Source organism: Branchiostoma floridae, chromosome 17, assembly GCF_000003815.2.
Source record: "Branchiostoma floridae strain S238N-H82 chromosome 17, Bfl_VNyyK, whole genome shotgun sequence".
Taxonomy (NCBI): Eukaryota; Metazoa; Chordata; class Leptocardii; order Amphioxiformes; family Branchiostomatidae; genus Branchiostoma; species Branchiostoma floridae.
In genome coordinates, this window is record NC_049995.1 from 6,873,795 (window position 1) to 6,892,574 (window position 18,780).

Consider the following 18,780-nt stretch of genomic DNA (forward strand, 5'->3'; position numbering starts at 1 on the left):
CTGGGAAGTAAGGGACTTCATAAAGGGACCCCCATGGTTAAAACATGCAACACCGCTTCCCTCATCAGAAAGAAACCCTACTGCGTAATTTAGGTACGGCAACATTACATGCATTTTACAGTATCTCCTCACAATATGCGCCCACTGATTGTACAGTATCTACCAGGTGCAGATAGTACTTCATCCCAGTTTATCTGTTAAAAGCAATATTCTGTCTTCCATCAATCAAAAGATTATGGGCAGGTGGACATTATTATATTAACCTTCCCACTACTGTCCTACCTCAGGGTTGAACAAGTTTTCTAAAATCTACTTGTCCTATCGGGCAACCACATAAAAGATGTACTTGCCCGAACCAATTTTTCACTTGCCCAAAATTCAAATGTCACTGTTACTAGTATATGCATTTTCACTTCCAGCAATGGAATTCTCTGTAGACAATTGCTTGATGTCATGACTGTAAAAAGTAACAAGTATATCAAAATTGCACCAAAATCAATGAAAAAATCTTACTTGCCCGATCGGACAAGTGGGGTAGGACATGCACTTGCCCGAACAGCACTTTCACTTGCCCTGGACAATAGGGCTAGTGGACTTGTTTATCCCTGTACTTGGTGACCTATTCAAAACTGGTACTGTAACACTGTCTTAGCAGGGTTAAGGTTAAAACTATGCCAATGGCTATATATGCACTTTGGTAAACCCAAATTTTGTAATTTGACCGTTGGTGCACCCTTACACATAGATAGAATACAATAAGGTTTGTTCCATGTCACCTAAAGTCTCCACATTTGTTAATTGCAAGGTCGGCAGGTTCAAAATTCGCCGGAGACTCACATTGGATCAGGGTTTGGAGATCTACGCTGGACGTATTAGAACCGACTCGTTGGCCAATCAATTTTCCTCCTTCGAGACAAGACAGGGCTGGAAATACCACCTGCATTCAAGCAGGTAAAATTGGAGCAGTGCAGGTATTTCTGATATTATCTGCACCTAACCTGCACTGGTCCATGTACTGGGTTTATATTATCAATATACTCATCTCATGATATGGACTATTACTAGTTGCATTGAATGTTACCACCTATGGAGTATAAAAGAAATAACGGCAATGGTTTCTGAACAGATTTAAGTATGATACATACTTCCTGAAAATTCTGAGTGGTACAGGTAAAAGTTGTCTGGTGCAGGTTATTCATAATCATATGATAATGTTACCTGCAAGTATTCATAAAAAGTATTTCGAGCCCAGCAAGGCTTTGGCATGATTAAAGTATCATTTTCATTAGCTAGTTCAGCCTAAGCCTGGAGTTACATACCCATTCAGGTGGGATAAGATATTCCATTTTATACAACAAGCCGCCATTGCAAAGCTGGTGTGTACGCCAAAGGGTTGTTACACTCCAGGGCTCTAGCCAGCTTGAATTTTTTTTCTGTCAGCCAATTCCCATTGTCGCGAAAACACTATTCCAGGAGCTAGAAAGACTGAACTGAGACCTTGAAAAACGGGTTTTAATGAGATAATCAAATGCGAAAGGGTGCCGACACACTTCATCAACAATAATAACAATAGCAAAACAGTGTGTGGCTTTTACGGCCGTGGACAGTGCCCCAAGCCGCCTGTAGCTTCCACCAAGGATTTTTATCCGTCAAGGTTGACAGATTGGTTTTAAAATTTTTCCGTCACACGCAGCAAACTTCCGTCAATTGACGGAAAAACGGACACTGGCTAGAGCCCTGGTTACACTCTCTGATCAATACAGATAAAGATATCAGAATAAAACATCTCCGTTTAGATTTGAGACAGTAAAATATTCCATAAATCTTGCTGTAAAGGAGCAGCTGTAAGCGGAGGAAAGCTACGCTGAGAGGGGGTCAAGACTGGAGTAAAATTTACAAGTCTGAGTCATCAATCTGCCGTTACTCTACTCATCGAATATGTCGTATAAGTCACGGCAAATTTTATACAAGCGCTGCCCGTGTTTGACACTGAGTAATTTTTCATACGAAAGGCCAAGTTGATTCAATCTTATGGGTGACATCTGCGCATGCATCAATTTTTGCCGTATGTCATACAAAGCAGTCTGCACTAGTCCTGTTTCTGTACCTGAACAAACTAAATCATAATTTTTCAGACTAAAGATATGTAAACCCCATCTGGAAGATGACAATTTTGACAACCTGCCTAGTATTTCAAGTTAAGACTGAGAAAACTTACAAATAAACATGTTTTGAGGCTCAAATATGTTACACTCAACTGTACCTGTACCTAAGATTTGTTTAGGTACACGGCTCGAATGATACCAAACACAGAGCTTCTTAACATGAGGGCACAGTTCACTAATATCCTAGGCCTAGGGGAAAAATGTTGTGTTTTCTGTTTCAGTCCTGACAAAAATAGGTAGGGATTATCTTATTTTTTCAAATCTTTTAGACTTTGGCCCAAATACAGTTTAACAAAGTAAAACTGAAATCCATAAGGATAATTATATTTTGAATGTCACACTTTAATTTTGTGCATATAAGTTGGTAAGAAATCTGTAGATACATTTATCCTTCATTAGATAGGACAAACAGTTTTTTTCTTTAATTACAGGAAGCAGGCTGAATAAAAATTCTAACTGGAAACTATGTGACTCCATTAACCAACCCAAAAAAGTCTAGGGTCGGCAGGCTTTCCTATGGTAGGTAGGGAAACAGGAAATACAACATTTTTTTCAAGGCCTAATAACCCTAGCCTATTCTTACATCATCTAGCTGGATAACATGCATATTGTATTTGTGGCACTTTCAGTAGGTTTATGTCACTATATAATACTTCTGTGTTCATTATACCTCTTATCTGAATCATACCCTCCTTGGGGAAATCAAGTGTGAAATTAACTTGCCACAAATACAAGTCTTAGACAGGACACCCTGAGGAGGATGGTTTGGATGGGATTTTTATCGTTATCTAGCACGCTATTGACGTGTTAAGTGAGTTCCTAATACTCTACAAGTTATCTGATAGTCTTCTTTAGTAAGGTCTCATTGATGTATTACTCCGAGTGGGTACCCTAAAAGAGATCCGAGCCAAAAAATAAACGGCTGCATGGACGCATGTTTTTAGCGGTGAGAAATTCCCTTGTAGCCAGCGGAACTGATATCTCAAAAGTTAGATTGGTGAAAGCTCGTTTGTAACTGAAGAAATTAGTAGGTAAAGTTTTGCAGCCGCGAGCTAGGTCGGAGGTACACAGTCTGGGTTCTGAGTGGCGCGGTTGTACACTAGCAGCAAAAAAGTGCCTTTTGTGGGAATTAACTAATCGTAGTTTGTAATTGCTATAAAAAAGAACCTACGTATAGTTGACGTTGGCAATTTTTCCCCACAATTTTGGGTAAATGTGCTTGACATAGAATGAAAAATCTGCTAGAATTTCACTTAACTTCATTATGAATGCGCCCATGTGAACCACCAATTATAACATGGGAGTCTATGGGAGGAAAAAACTCATCAATGAGACCTTTAGTACATTGATGAGGGTTGGACCTCAGGGTAGTAAGATATCCTAAACAGCAGTTACTCAAGCAACTGGATATGATTTTGGAAGCAGTTCTGAAGATTTGGCTGAACATGTTTCAACTGAAATAGATGCTTTGGGCAAGAACACAAGAAAGTGTTTCATAAAAAAAAATTGCACATTTCTAAACTTTCATTTTCTGGATTACATATCAAGATATTAAAACCATCATATTTCCGATTTACAATTACAGTGATGCTCATGTGCGAAATAAATTTTGAAGAAAAATATTCATTACACAGTTTTGTACCCTCATACATTTGAACATGAGAGATCGTTTTGTGGTAAGGTTGGTGACTTAGTTAGAACCTAAGGTTCTGGGTTCGAATCCCCACTGTGGTGCCCTTGGAAAATACACCCAACAAATAACGTCTAATTTTTCACTGCACTTGGGTCAAAAGGAGTACCTGGCTTCAGTTAGGGATGTCCTATTAGCTAGACCGCGTAGCGCAGTGGCAGCATGTTCGGCTCGAGACCGAGAGGTTGCGGGCTCAAATCCGACTGCTGTGTCACCGATCTTGTGCCCTTGGGAAAGGCACTTTACACGACTTTCCTCACTTAACTCAGGTGTAAATGAGTATCTAGCTGCGGCTAGTGGCCTTGGCGGGGCTTTGTGGCCGAGACAGGCCTTAGAGGCATGTTCGGGCATGAGCGGCACCCGCCATGGCACAGGAGTCGGGGTAGGAGGAACCCCCTACATCCTTGGTCGGAAGTCCTCCTAGGAGATGGATACTCCGAACAACAAAGCTGCATCTCCGTCTCACACGTGGCATACAGTTCTGTCCCTGTGAGACTTAGTGCTCCAGTAGACGAGAGGGTGGAGAAGGAATTGCACACCCCTCCTTCACCATAAAAAGTCATGTGCAGGTCAGGTAAACAAGTTAATGCCTGTCTGCCTGCTCATCTGCCCAATTGACAGGAGAATCCATTAAACTAGAGGGGATTTTATGTCAAAAGGTCCCACGTTTGAGGAGAGCCACACCTCCAGCATGTTGAAGAACACCACAATTATCAAGAAGAGGAAGGGTCCTTCCCTGTGTGAGTGGATCAAACCTTACAGTCTGGTCTTATGCAGCTTGTACATGTACTTCCTGTACACAATTAGTGTGTTGCGCTTTAAGACTGTTTACTGGTAATACAAAACAAACAAACAAACAAGACAGTTGATGTTGTACTTACGTGGGCAGCACTTTCAGGAGGTTCTCTCTCAATTCCAGGGTTATCAAATTGGACAGACTGGGGGGAAGACAAAGATTTTAAATTGTGACGAACACATGAATATTCAATTCTATTGACTGTTTCTCAATCACTACTTCACATGCTTCTTATTTTCTTACCAAACAGAAGATTAGCAAACTTGTTGCTCGCAAACCTCGGAAAGAAACATGTAAGATTGAAAGACTAACTAGTCAGGCCCCTTCATTTTCTTGCTTGGTTCAATTGCATGAAAGCAAGACGAAAACAGAAGGCTAATTGAGGAACAAGTGTGCCGCATTACATCGACCCTTAGCTTAGTCGTGCTAAAGGAGTGGTACCAGTATGCTGTACCGGCACAAAACCGCTTTTTCTTTTCTTTTCGGATGGTAGATAGGAATTCATAACAACAGTGGATGTCAGATTCTCCAATAAAAAAACAGGCTTTGTAGCGATACCATTATTTTGAGTATCGCCCATTCACAAATTTTCACAGATAATCAGGACTAGGTGTTCAAGTCCGTACCTGGACCTGATCCTCTGGATCTGGACCGAACCTGGACCTGAATTTTCTGTACCAGTACCCACCCCTAGTTGTAACCATACTCCACAATAGTTGAGCGTTCCTTACCTGCCGATGTCTCCGGGTAACTTGTGGAGTGAGATGTCGTTGAGCGCCACGTACCGCAGCCCTCGCAACTGGGTAAAACCATCCGGTAATCTGGGCAAAAACACGGGCAGAAGGAAAACATTAATTACGACATCTGAAATTGTCTTCATTTATAGTTAAAGTGTATAAAAGACCTGTTTCTTCCTGATCTCATCAGTCAGTGTCACTGACGAAGGATAGTGGATTCTATCCGAAACGTCTGACCGTTTCCAAAACCATATCCAGTTGCTTGAGTAACTACTTTTTGGTGTATCTTATTACCTGGATGTCTAACCTACATCGACGTATAAATTACTACATTTCACACCAGCAAATTTGGCACCTTTCAGCTACAAAAAAAATTGAACATTGTAATGTTTCCCCCAGTAGGTGAACATATTGTTTTTACCATTGTATTCTTTTTCTTTCTTCTTCTTCTTATGTTTATGACCTGGTCCGAAAAACAAGAAGACGGCTTTTTTTACCCACACACAATACCATAGGACAAGCCAAATAATGGTATAGTATTGTGTGTGCGTAGCTTGACAAAAAGCTATGGGGAAAACATTCTGCATTTTCACGAAATTTTGCCTTTCAATTTTGTTTTCATGATGATGTATTTGCTGTTGTCCTCCTACATTCAGAATGTAATAATTCTTTCAACTTACCAACCTACAATCTAATTTTTTCTGCAGTCTCATAAATTTTTCAGGTGGGTGTTTTGAGCCCGGTTGGTTCACCAAATAATATTCACTGCATGTATATCAGAATATAGGAGTACATACATGTATATGTAGATCTGTTGAGATATCATTTTTCTATGCATAATGTTTATGCAAAACTTAGAATTTCAAACGGGGAAGAAGAGTCTGAGGTTAGGTTACAATACGGTGGATTAACTGAACACATAATATAGTCTGACAGCCCCATTCATACATATATGTACGTTTTGTATGTCGGAAGATTGCTTTCCTATATATAGATTCAGAGTATCACTAAGCTCAAAAATCATAACACTGTCTTCTTTCGGAATACATGTAGTCTGAGGCCCCCCAAAAATTACTGTTTCTTAGTATGAGTATTAATATTGGCTTGGCCAAAATAAAATACATTCTTTTTATATTCCTAGCATACTGTTTATTATCAAATTTTTGATATCATTAAAACACAAAGTTTTCTTCAAATTGTAGGAGGGCTTTTTTTCGACTACTGATACAAGAACATATCAAATCTTTCTTTGCCTTTTTTGTTTATAAACACTGTAAAAATAGATACATAACGTTACATTTGTAACTTGCTTATTGTCACTGTCGATCATACAATTATGTATAAATACTGCATATATTATGTAATAAAAATGTAATCATATCCTATGGCCTAACCACACAATTTTGTCAATCAAATATTCAACTGATTTCTACTGAAAATGAAAATTATTATAAGTACAGTTCTACAAAGAAATTTGCTGTGTAGAGCGGAACATTCCCTTATTTTAACACTCAAAAGAGTTAGAAAGTTACGGTATATCAAGTCAGTGGGAATTTCCTAGGGGACTAACCATTTCTCAGGGGACCAACCGTTAATGAGGCTGAAGGGTCACAGTTTGAAGAAAGTATTGATTTTCAAAGACAGACCACTAACTGGGGTCCTCTGAGGACAAGAAATGCTGACGTCCAAATCAGTCAGCGTTTTGACAAAACATATCTTATGTGGCCGTATTCATGTGTCTAAAGATGGTTTCAAATATACATATAAAGATATAACGATGATATCCTATTTCTAAATGCTCTGCAATAAAAGATTACCATATGGAAAGGATGCAATTTTAATACAACGTAGACCATGCATCCAATAGAAACTATGATAAATTCTATTTTATTCAAAAAAAGGTGTCTAGTTAATATTGATAGTATGACTTTGTCACTTATTAATATTGATAAATTCAAACAATTCACCTGCCTGTCTAACTGTGCAAAGTTCCATGTCACAAGTTTAAGTATAACATGTCCTTGGAAAATGTTTGAATGCATGACATCTTTTAAAACGATAAGCCTGGTTTGTGTGAAGTAGTCAGCATTGACAGATTTCACAACTCATTTTGGCATATTTGAGTGAAAGGGCCAAAACAGGTGTGTGTTGTTATTGGGGATGTTTCAAAACTGTTCTTTGGGATTTGGCATCATTCAAAGTATCCTACCACAGGTAAAAGGTAGGTAAAGGTAGTCTTGTGGTCTTTTTGAAACCATACAGAGAGTGAGTCTGCGTCTACAGATACCAAACTGAGTAGTACTACTATACATAATGTCGCATTTGTACTATTGACTTTACCAGCTTACAGAATGTTAAAAAATCCTTTGTGATGAAAATTATTTGAGAAGTTTTGCAACAATGAAGTTACCGTGTTGACTAAAACTTTTCACCAAAAGAGCTGTCTTTCATGCTGCAATGTTTCGAGTAGCCACATGGTGGCGCTTTTGACAGAAAACAGATGAAAGTCCAGAGAAGCCTTATCTCCCTACTTATCATCAGCTCATTAGCAAGGGATAAGGGACCATTCACTAATGATAAGGGACCACTCATCGCTGATTAGGTGGGGAATGTTTGACTCCCTCCAACATAACCTTAATTAGGTCTTTTGTATGATTGTATGTTATATGATTCTTTAGTACATTAGAGTTAGATTGTAGACACAAATTTGAACTGTTGTGAATTCCCAGTGGACAGGTCAGGCTTAGGAAAAAAATGTTGTGTTTCCTGTTTCCCTACCGACCCTAAGAAAAACCTGCCAACCTTAGACTTTTTTGGGAGTGGTCACATAGCTTCCAGTTAGAATTTTTATTCAGCCTGCTTCATAATATTGAAGTAAAAACACTGCTTGTCCTATCTAATCAAGGATAGAGGTTTTTTAATGCACAAAATCAAAGTTTCACATTGTAAGACAAGTGTCCTCTTGCATTTCAGTTTCTTTATTCAACTGTATACTAATATGTCTCACCAGAATTTGGCCAGCCTAAAAAAATTACAGGAAAAAAAAAAGATAATCCCTACCTACCTACCCTTTCTTCAGGACTGAAACTGATTAATTATTTTTCCTAGGCCTCACCAAGAAAATAAAACCAGTGCCAAAGTTTGAAGATATACAGTACAGGGCTCAAAATACCATCTGCCTAAATAGATGCAGGTTAGTGCAGGTAAAATTGGAGCTGTGCAGGTATTTCTGGTGTCTACCTGCACCTAACCTGCACTGGTCCTCGTACTAGGTTTAATATATAACTAGAGTTCCACGAACACATACCTTTGCCAAATAAACCAGGTTTGTTATGTAGGATGATGTCTGTAGACAAATGCATTACTCATTTCATTTTCTTTATAATTATATGCTTGGACTTGGTTTATAAAATTTCGGCATTGATTATGCATATTAGATCCCAAGTGACAATGAATTGATATCAAATTGTATCAAGCATTACTAAAGCTATCAGCATACCAAAAATCATGATGATCCTTTTTCAACTTGATGAAAGTACTATAATGGAATGCAGTGGATTTATGAACTTTTCTTAATGAATTATGCAAATTAGCTGTTAATTTGCATAATAAGTATCACATTATATAAGTCTTCACTTAGGCTATCTACATGCCAAAAATCATGACGATCCGTCAACATGTCCATATTTTGCCTTTAATTATGCAAATGAGATCATCATTTGCATGATAAATATGTATTGACATTTCTCTCTTTCTCAGCTACATATGTGACTAATTTTAAAGTCCTATCATGGAATGTAGTGAATATATAAAATATCCTCATTAATTATGCAAATTAGCTGTTGATTTGCATAATTGGTATCTCATTATCTAGGTCTTCACTTACGCTACCTACATACCAAAAAACATGATGATCCGTCAACACGTTCATATTTTCTCATTAATTATGCAAATGAGGCCATCATTTGCATAATTGATATCTATCGACATTTCTCTCCTTCCCAGCTACATATGTGACAAGTTTGAAAGTCCTATCATGGAATGCAGTGGATTTATAAATTTCCCTCATTAATTATGCAAATTAGCTGTTGATTTGCATAATTAGCATACCAGTATGTAAGTCATCACTCATTCTATCTACATACCAAAAATCATGACGATCCGTCAACACGTTGTAGAGTTATTCTCGTCCAAAGTTCGAAAGGAAACCGGCGCCTGCAGTTCCAAAAAAGCCGCTAGGGGGCCCAAACTCACAGCACTTACTCTCTGTTTCAAGGACTATCTACCACTCAAAAATCATGATCACAGCATGTCCAGAACACGAGATATCAAAAATTGAGGTTCTGCTGCAGTACCTTAGCAAGCCGCTAGGGGGCCCATTATCGAACTTGACCTTCGTTTTCCCGACCCCTACCCACCTACCAAATATTATCGGGATCCATGTAAGGCTTCTTGAGTTATGCTGTTAACAGACAGACACACAGACACACAGACACACAGACTCACAAGCCCAAAACATAACCTTAGCCATTCTGGCAAAGGTAAATATCCTATGGTGTAGGTGCATGTGGATTGTTCAATATTAGCTGCATTGACTGTTACCACCTATTGAGTATAAAATAATAGTTCCTGAACAATTTCAGTATGATCCACACTTCCTCAATTCAGAGTGGTGCAGGTAAAATTTGTCTGGTGCAGGTAATTTTCAATGCCACCTGCACCACTGCAGGTATGCAGAAAAAACGATTTCGAGCCCTGCAGTATCTATTGACACCAGGACCCCAGGGTTGAACAAGTTTTCTAAAATCCACTTGTCCTATCGGGCAAGCACATAAAAAATGTACTTGCCCGAACCAATTTTTCACTTGCCCAAAATTCAAATGTCACTGTTACTAGTATATGCATTTTCACTTCCAGCAATGGAAATCTCTGTAGACAATTGCTTGATGTCATGACTGTAAAAAGTAACAAGTATATCAAAATTGCACTAAAATCAATGGAAAAATCTTACTTGCCCGATCGGACAAGGGGGGTAGGACATGCACTTGCCCGAACAGCACTTTCACTTGCCCTGGACAATAGGGCTAGTGGACTTGTTTATCCCTGGGACCCCACTGGTGGCCAGGCTCCGCCCTGTTAGACATCCAGGTTTGGGACTCATAAATTATGCGGAATAAGTGGCACCAGCATGGGGCGCTAACGTAATCCCGCCAACTGTTCTCATCATAACAAAATGCTGACAAAAGTCGATAACACTTTATTCACACCTAATATTATCATAAACAGATAGAGGTGAAAGCTGCCCAAGAAGACCACACGAAATTCTGGTCTATGTAGACAGGTGGTCACTGTATAAAGGATTCTTAATGCTTGTTAAAGGTCTGCTACGCATTTCTTTGCGCTCAAATTTGAAATATTCTAGAACTAAGAAATCTCAGATTTACTACTACTTTTTGACACTTTTTGACACTTTTGTGTCATTATTTCACATTTGCAACGTAGAGAATTAGCCTACAAAAGTACAAACATTTCGTCTTACGCGCGCTGTAACTTTCTGACCTCCCTAGTTAGGCACCGGTGAGAATTCGAACAAGAATCAATCATCAACGGTTCATTCAGAAGAAGAAAATGGCTGAAACCCAGCGCGGGTGTGCAGATTCACAGGTTTTCAAACGCGCTCGCAAGGCGAAAATATCGACTCCTGACATACCTTGAATAGTGTTCCGTAATGTGGTAGGCTTGATTCAACTAACTATATAAATAAATGGCCGGAAAATGGATTTTTTGTTTTCAGTTTGAAGCGCAAAAAACTGCGTAGCAGACCTTTAATGGAAAAAATTATTGAAAAGAAACTAAAAAAAGTGGTCACATTGACCAGGTGGTCCTTATGTAGAGGTGGTCACTTGTTCTGACTGTACAGATTCTAAAAGGTATACAGTATAATTACTCTACCACTACCCAAATCATCAACTGTGAAACATATTTTCTCTGCTACTGTACTTCTAAAAATCTTTGGCGTGGGTTTAAGTTTAACGTTTTTTGCTGTTATCTAAAACCAATTCATTTTTATCACCCTACATTATATGACTTCAGCACTACTGGGAACTTATATAATCAAAACTACCAGACTGTACATTTTCTTCTTACCACACGATTAAATCACAGCAGACATTAAAGAATTTACAGTATTCTCAGATATGTGGGCATTTTCTTGGTGATTCAAAGAAAAATAATGTTAACAATTTCCTTTTCTAGCAGCTATGACAGCTTAAGACCTTGAAAAAGTTGAAGTAGTTTTTGTATGCAGCCTGATATATTCTTGGGAAGGCAAGAAATGCGATATTCCCTACATCACCATACATCTAGCATAACAGTATGTCTATGAGAAATCACACTATATTTCCCAGGCAGTTTTTAACATCAATCAAAGAAAGTGTTTCCTGATTTGTATCATACACAAAGCAAATGACAATTTATTTGATGTATATGATAACAGAACCAGAACCTAAGTTGAAATTTGTTGAAAAGATATCAAAATTCCAGTAATTGTTGCCTCATACTCTCCGGGATCAAATCTACATAAATGTCTATATTCATGTTGGATGTAAATGATTTACAAGTTCAGCCAAGTCATGCGTTAAGTTGGCTGGGAATTTCCCGCGCCATTTACCGCAAATGGATCGTCATATCTGATCAATCGCTTGCGCTATCTCCTTAATTAATCATCAGACCGCTCGTCCCATCTGTGCATGTCGTTAACTATTAATGACTGGGTGGGCCCCGCCGCGCGTGCTGGACCGGCGATCATCTGGTGACAAATATGTGTGATGGGATAACCAGGACAAGGTCAAAGGTCATAATGTCTTGATTAGTAGTTATATCTAGGCAGGGATATTGGTTTTACCTTGAATAAGCACTAATATTAGGTTCTGTTCATCTTTTTAGAATAAGAGATATTGTAGCATTTCATACTATATTTCTAGCTCCAATTGTTTGAAATCCTGATAGATCATAGTTGATCTAGAAATATCAAAGTTAAACTTAAAAGATCACATACTGTATATTCATTTACTTTACTGGTTGTTCTATCCACTGGGTGGGCTTCGTTACCCTTAATGGACCAGCGATCATCTGGTGACAAATATGTATGATGGGATAACCAGGACAAGGTCAAAGGTTACAATTTCCTGATGGGTACAATGTATTAGGCAACCACCACAAATATAGTTCGACATCCAGATAATAAATTTTTTAATAAGATAAGCAAGATAACAGCAACTTGAGTAACTTGATACTTAATACTAGATTGAACTATCTTATAATTGTCTTCACAAGAACATAAGGAAACCAAAACATCAGCTGCAGTGCCATAGAAAGCCGCTGGGAGGCCTTTTATCAAACTTGACCTTTGTCACTACAAACCCTACCCACCAACAAATGTACCAAATATCATCACCCTCCATCCATCCACCAGTTCTTGACTTATGTTATGGTAGAAACAATCATAGCCACCTACAAATTAACGACACCAAAACCATAACCTTCTTGGCAAAGGTAAAAATGATATATCATTTGCAAACAGTAGCAGAATGCTCCTATGTTATTCGAGAAATGTATGACTCATAACAGACCCCTTTTCAAATTTCTTGGCATGCAAATTGTAGGTTCTATTTCAATTTCCTTTCTCCGAAAAGCTTCTAGAAGTTCTACCTACGAATTACCCATTGCATACAACCATTTTGTACAGAGTACATTAGTCTAGTCATTTACCCCAAGAGGTAGACCTTTTCCAAGAATTTCTTCCATCTGTTACTATACTTCCCAGAACTGGGCTATTACGCGGTGTAGAATTCCAAGAAAGCTAGTTAGGGAGGCGCCAGATATGGGAGCCCTACAAAATAGAATCATTTAGAAAGCTTCCACTTGTGATGGAAATCTTCAACTGTTGCAAACAGTTATAAATGCACATGTCAGGACACTGGCATTTTCTTAATGTTGATTCATATTAACCATAGCATTTTATTATGAACTTGCATATTCCTGGTGAGTATTTCATGTAAAAATAGCAACCAAGATCGGCAATATCATATGAAACATTTAATACTGGGTAGATATGCACTTTTATACATCAAAACTCGGAGCTGTGTACCTAATTTTGACAATAGTGGTGTGCATGTACCTATAGATATTTTTGTAGGGCTTTACATGTAAAGGTACTAAGTTACTGGTCTGTATTGTGTACTGGCACAGTGTAATACAACACACATGTCTTTTTTACCATTTAAGTGTCCCAAAATATGGCAAAAACCTTCTTCAACTAGCTGTGGAAAGTTTGAAATTGAATTTCAGATTCAAACTCTAAAGAGAAGGTAGTTGCTTTTTGCTTACATTACACTTCTTGTTCACACAAATAAAAATTTCCCTGTGTGCCTAAATTTTAGGTTGGGTGCACCAGTGCATCCAAAAATGAATATTTCCAAACCTGCACTATCATGTGAAATTATTCCAAAAGAAATAAGGACCAGAAATTACCATGACAATAAGCCATAATCCGTCAGGATTGATCAGAAGTATGATTTTTATCTCCATAGAGAACTGTAGGCAGGTAATAAGATTTTCCAAATCAGAGAACGGCACCTGGTCCCCTACCCACAAATCTCATGGCTTCACACACAAACCTACTGTAGGTGTATTTAAGTTTGCAGTGGTTTTATGTTAGTGTTATTTGCGGTGACCGCTTCAAGGTGAACTTAAAATCACAAAGAAAATTTTGTAGCTTTCTTCGCCACATGTACGCACTTTACATTGTACAGCATTATGATATATTTAAGGTACTTGTTGCAATAAAGAAAAGCAAATTCCGACATGGCAAAATTGTACACAGCCCGATCTTCAAATACAGAATGCAGCCAAGTAAAGTCTTCAATTTACAGTACTACTGCTACTACTAGTCCTGAATAGTGACTTTCTGACTGTCCATATATAGCACTCTTGCCAAAGATTTTACAGTATCAAGAATACAAAATGCAACCTCCAAAGAAAAAATCGAAAAACAACATCCAAAGAATTAGTATGAAGTCCTTCAAAATTTATGACCGAAATTCTAACACCTGACCTTTGACATCTCAGTGTACAAAGGTCATATCACATGTCAGGAGCGATGACCCAGCCATATTGAATCTGTGTGATGTTTTGCATGTCACATGATGATCTAATGCATACCTGGACAGCCAATTTTGTACCTCAATACAGTATAACACAAAGTGCACTTCATTGCAGATAGAAATAGCAGGGCTCGAAATACTGGGTGCATGTGCACCCAGGTGCACCCAAAATTGGAGATGTGCACCCAATCTTTTTCAGTGGGTGCACAGGGTGCACCCAAATATTTTCTTAGGTTTGTGTATGTAAAGATATCAAAGTATACTAGTATACATCATATTCTTGACATCTAAGTGTTAGAAAGGTAATAAAAATGTCTATCATGGTACTTGTTTAAGAATTTGATAGCTTGTAACTTAGTTTTATTACTAGGTTATTACTTCAATTTATCAAGTAAGTGGTGCACCCAAAATTTTTTTGGTGCATCCAATTTCTTAAGCTGGGTGCACCAGTGCACCTAATCCCAAAAATGAATTTCGAGCCCTGAATAGCCTGTTGTGCTGCCTTACCAAAGTCACGTACCAGGGGGCCCAAACTTTGACCTTTGTCTTTCTAATATCTACCCACATACCAAACATCATCGTAATCCATCCAGAAGTTCTTGAGTTATGCTGACTTCACGATCTGGAAACACAAACACAAACACACACAGACAGACACATCCAAAACTATATCTAAACTTTTCATGGAGATAAAAAGAAAACCTTAGCGAAAGTAAAACGTAATTCAGCACTGACAGTTGCAGAGATATAAAAGTCCAATGATTCTCACACTCACAGATGTTACCTGTTGAACTCCAAATGGATTTTTACCACTTGATGAGGGTACAGCTGTAACTATGGTAACAGAGATCACACTCCACAGTCCAGATTGTTACGGATTGATGTCTAATTACTTCATCTCTAACTCCATTCTTCACTGTCTCCTACTCTCCCAGCCATCTGTGGCCCAAACAGCCTCTGCAATTCTCACATTTCACACGTCTCCACTTCAACACTGTCACGACTGATAATTACATCAAACTCATGATTCACTACAGTCTAATGACTTCAAAGATCTCACCGTCCCATGAAATATTTACAGTCTTTGGTAATAAGAGTGGTATGCCTTGTACATGTACGTTGCTTGTGTTGCGTATCCAAACTCAGGTTCAGGTCCGGATTCAGGTTCAGGTTCAGGTCTGGACTTCCGGACCTGAACCCATGGCCAGTAGGTACCCAAAGTGTGGGTAATGAGGCTGTTAAACGTGGTCGAGCCACCTCCTCGAGCACGGGACCCCCGTTTTACGCAAAATACACCCGATATTATTATTATTATTATTATACGTGTACTGAGAATATTTTTCAGTGCTATTAAAATTGCCTGTTTGCAATAATTGTAGGTGCAAGTTGAACAATATACATCCAAAATCATATCTACAAGTAATTACCACAAAAAAAGGAATTCTTTCAGCACAATCTACGGAAGGTTTAACTTTAGGTTGGTTTAGAACAAGAAGAATATAAACCAGAGATACAGTTTTTTTCTTGTAAATTTAGAACTGGTTTCCAGCATTTAGTTTTATTTTTACTGAATGGCACTAGGAATGTAAACGAGAACTTTTCTGATATTCAAAAACTATATTGACAATACAATGATAATGACAATACAAAAATGCCAACTACCACCCCTACATGAAATGGAATTTTTTCTGTGGGCAGAAATTTAATATTGATACAAAAACTAGCTGAACTTCTGCAACCAGGGCCACAAGGAAAACCACCACTGCTGTGAAGTGTAACTGTTCCTGACAGACAACCCAACTGGGAAAAACACACAGGATTACAAAAATTTGACCTCTGTTGACCCCTCCATGATTCATCTGGGTCAAAGGTCAGTAAGGGTACTAAGTAGCAAGGATGTCATAACAATACACTGGTTTAGAAGAAAACAGCAAGACATAGTATTTCTGGTTACCCCACTGACCCTAACAAAACCTTCAACCGTAGCCTGTTTTTGGTCCCACCATTGGTAAGGCCCCAGCCCTTACCACTAGACGACGACCGTGTTGTATTCTCACTGTGCCCTAAAACAGATGCTGAGTGTAACCTTTGATTTTTCTTTCTACTTGGTTTATCATATTCATAGAACATGCAAAGGTGTGACTGAAAAGACAGGATAGCACACAAAGAGAAAAAAGTTGGTTTTTTTGTGCAATTTGTTGAGCTGTCAAATTATAGGTTGCAGAGAGAGCATGGCAAGAGCACCATCCTAGTGAGTGGAAAGGGGGCCTAAAAAAAGGGACATGAACTTTTCTAGTTCACATCTGAGTGATGAAATTCAAATTAACTTCCATTTTTTTTTTTACACTCCCTTGACCATTGAGGCTTAGACCAGTATAGGTAAGAATGTATACCTAGGCCATATACAGAAAACCAACTTCTCTTTTTCAGCAGCCATAAAAATTCAACAGAATGCACTGAAATGCCAACTACTAGTGTTTTTCCTTGTTCAGGCACAGGTAAACATAATATTCAAGTCCCCGAACAACCTTACAGGTACAAGTTAAGGGTTGAGCTACACAGCCCTCTAATACAACCTTGACCAAGGTATGACTTTGAACTTGAACAGACATGACAATTACGGAGCCCCCACTGTCCGAAGCTGTCAATTACAGATGATAAAAGACATGATAATTCTGATGGTACGATCCATCACATCCCATGGGACCACCTCCCAGCTATCAGTAATATAATCAGATATTACTGACAGTAGGTACTGTGGTATCATATGGCAACTCCAAGGGTACAGGGAAAGGACAGTTGCTGGAAAGATGTATGAGTCACCTTCAGGTTTTGTGGGTCTCTTGGGGTATTTTGTTATTACGCAAAAAGGCAAGGCCTAGGAATAAAAGATTGGTTATCCGACCAACACTAGCGAAACAACACTGGCAAGGGATACAAGATGTTTGATCTTAGTCTCTACCAGACTCCACAAGTCGCTGAAAAAAACGTAGAAATGGAACAAGAAGAGGAGTAAGCCGTCCAGAGAAGTGGCTTAAATGATCTAATGTTCGCAATTTTTTGGTGACCATTTACAACTGCTACAAAAATGTTTGTCTTCTGTCCTCTTAGTCTTACCCCCTTATACAGTTACTTACATGTACAGTAAACTTAAAAATCATTGAGAACGGTCCATTTTCTCCATATTACAAAACCAAATCCCAGCAAACTTCAATGCATTTACAGTAAGTCCCTGCGAGAATGAACAAATTCTCAGAATCGTACAGAAGTTGGAGGAACTACGGTACCGGGCACAGGTGCATCTCTGTATTGTATTTCTAAAGCAAGTCACAGTGAAGAGGTTCTTTTGGGCAGCCCACGGTCCAACAATGACTACAATCAACTGTACAATCAATACAGGACACACACATCAATGGGTAAGGTTACAGGCATGGTTCGATTCTTTCTATGGGTCAGAAAGACTCTATTAATGTACCCTTCCAGGGAGGCTCCATATATTGACTCACTAACTGTCCTTGGTGTTCGTATACCCGATAACATATTCTGTTCAATACAAGGACAATGTAAGAACTAGAAAGGTAGCAAGATTTTTGTGAAAAAGCAGAATGTTTTCCTCAAAGCCATTTGTCAAGCTACTCTCACACAATACTGTAAATGCAGAAACTTTCGCGGTGGTTAAATCATAAATGTTCGCAGTTTTTGTGGTGACCACTTCACCGCGGACTTACAACCACCGCGAACATTTTTTCATGGCAGTAAGAGATTATGGTGCTACCGCGAACTTAAAACCACCGCGAAATTTCCCTTTCCCGCTGCTGCGAAATTAAATCCCCGCAAACTTAAATACATTTACAGTACTTAACAATTATGAATTAGGCTTGTTCGAGTGTACTTGTGTTATGGTTCGACAAGGTCATTAACTAACATATTTATACTATACCATTAGGCAAGCCCTATAGTATTGAGTCCAAGTAAAAAAATAAAAGACAATTAATAGCTTATATCTAATCTAAGCTCTAATTGGCTAGTGACAGAAAGAGAAGAAAGAAAGCACCAGCAAAAACAATGTTTTCCCTACAGGAAAGAGATTATATTCTTTATAAGATTAAGAGACAGAATCACAGTGCTAAGTTATAAAGCCAATTACATAGGCAACGGCACTTCAATTTGAGGTTTCTTGGATCTTTCACAGACATTGCTAAACGTAAACGATTTTACAAGTATTGTT

At 38.5% G+C, this 18,780-nt stretch overlaps 1 protein-coding gene across 48 annotated transcripts in view; it reads right to left on the reverse strand.

Moving 5' to 3' along the window:
* Positions 1-18,780, reverse strand: part of LOC118404738 (protein scribble homolog) — a 103,845-nt gene that overhangs the window by 66,761 nt on the left and 18,304 nt on the right. For all 48 annotated transcript variants that reach the window (XM_035804012.1, XM_035804057.1, XM_035804056.1 and 45 more), the window contains exons 4-5: positions 5,383-5,472; positions 4,737-4,793 (exon numbers count right to left, since the gene is read on the reverse strand). In XM_035804012.1, coding sequence (XP_035659905.1) covers positions 4,737-4,793; positions 5,383-5,472 — 147 coding nt within the window. The remainder of the gene's footprint in view (positions 1-4,736; positions 4,794-5,382; positions 5,473-18,780) is intronic.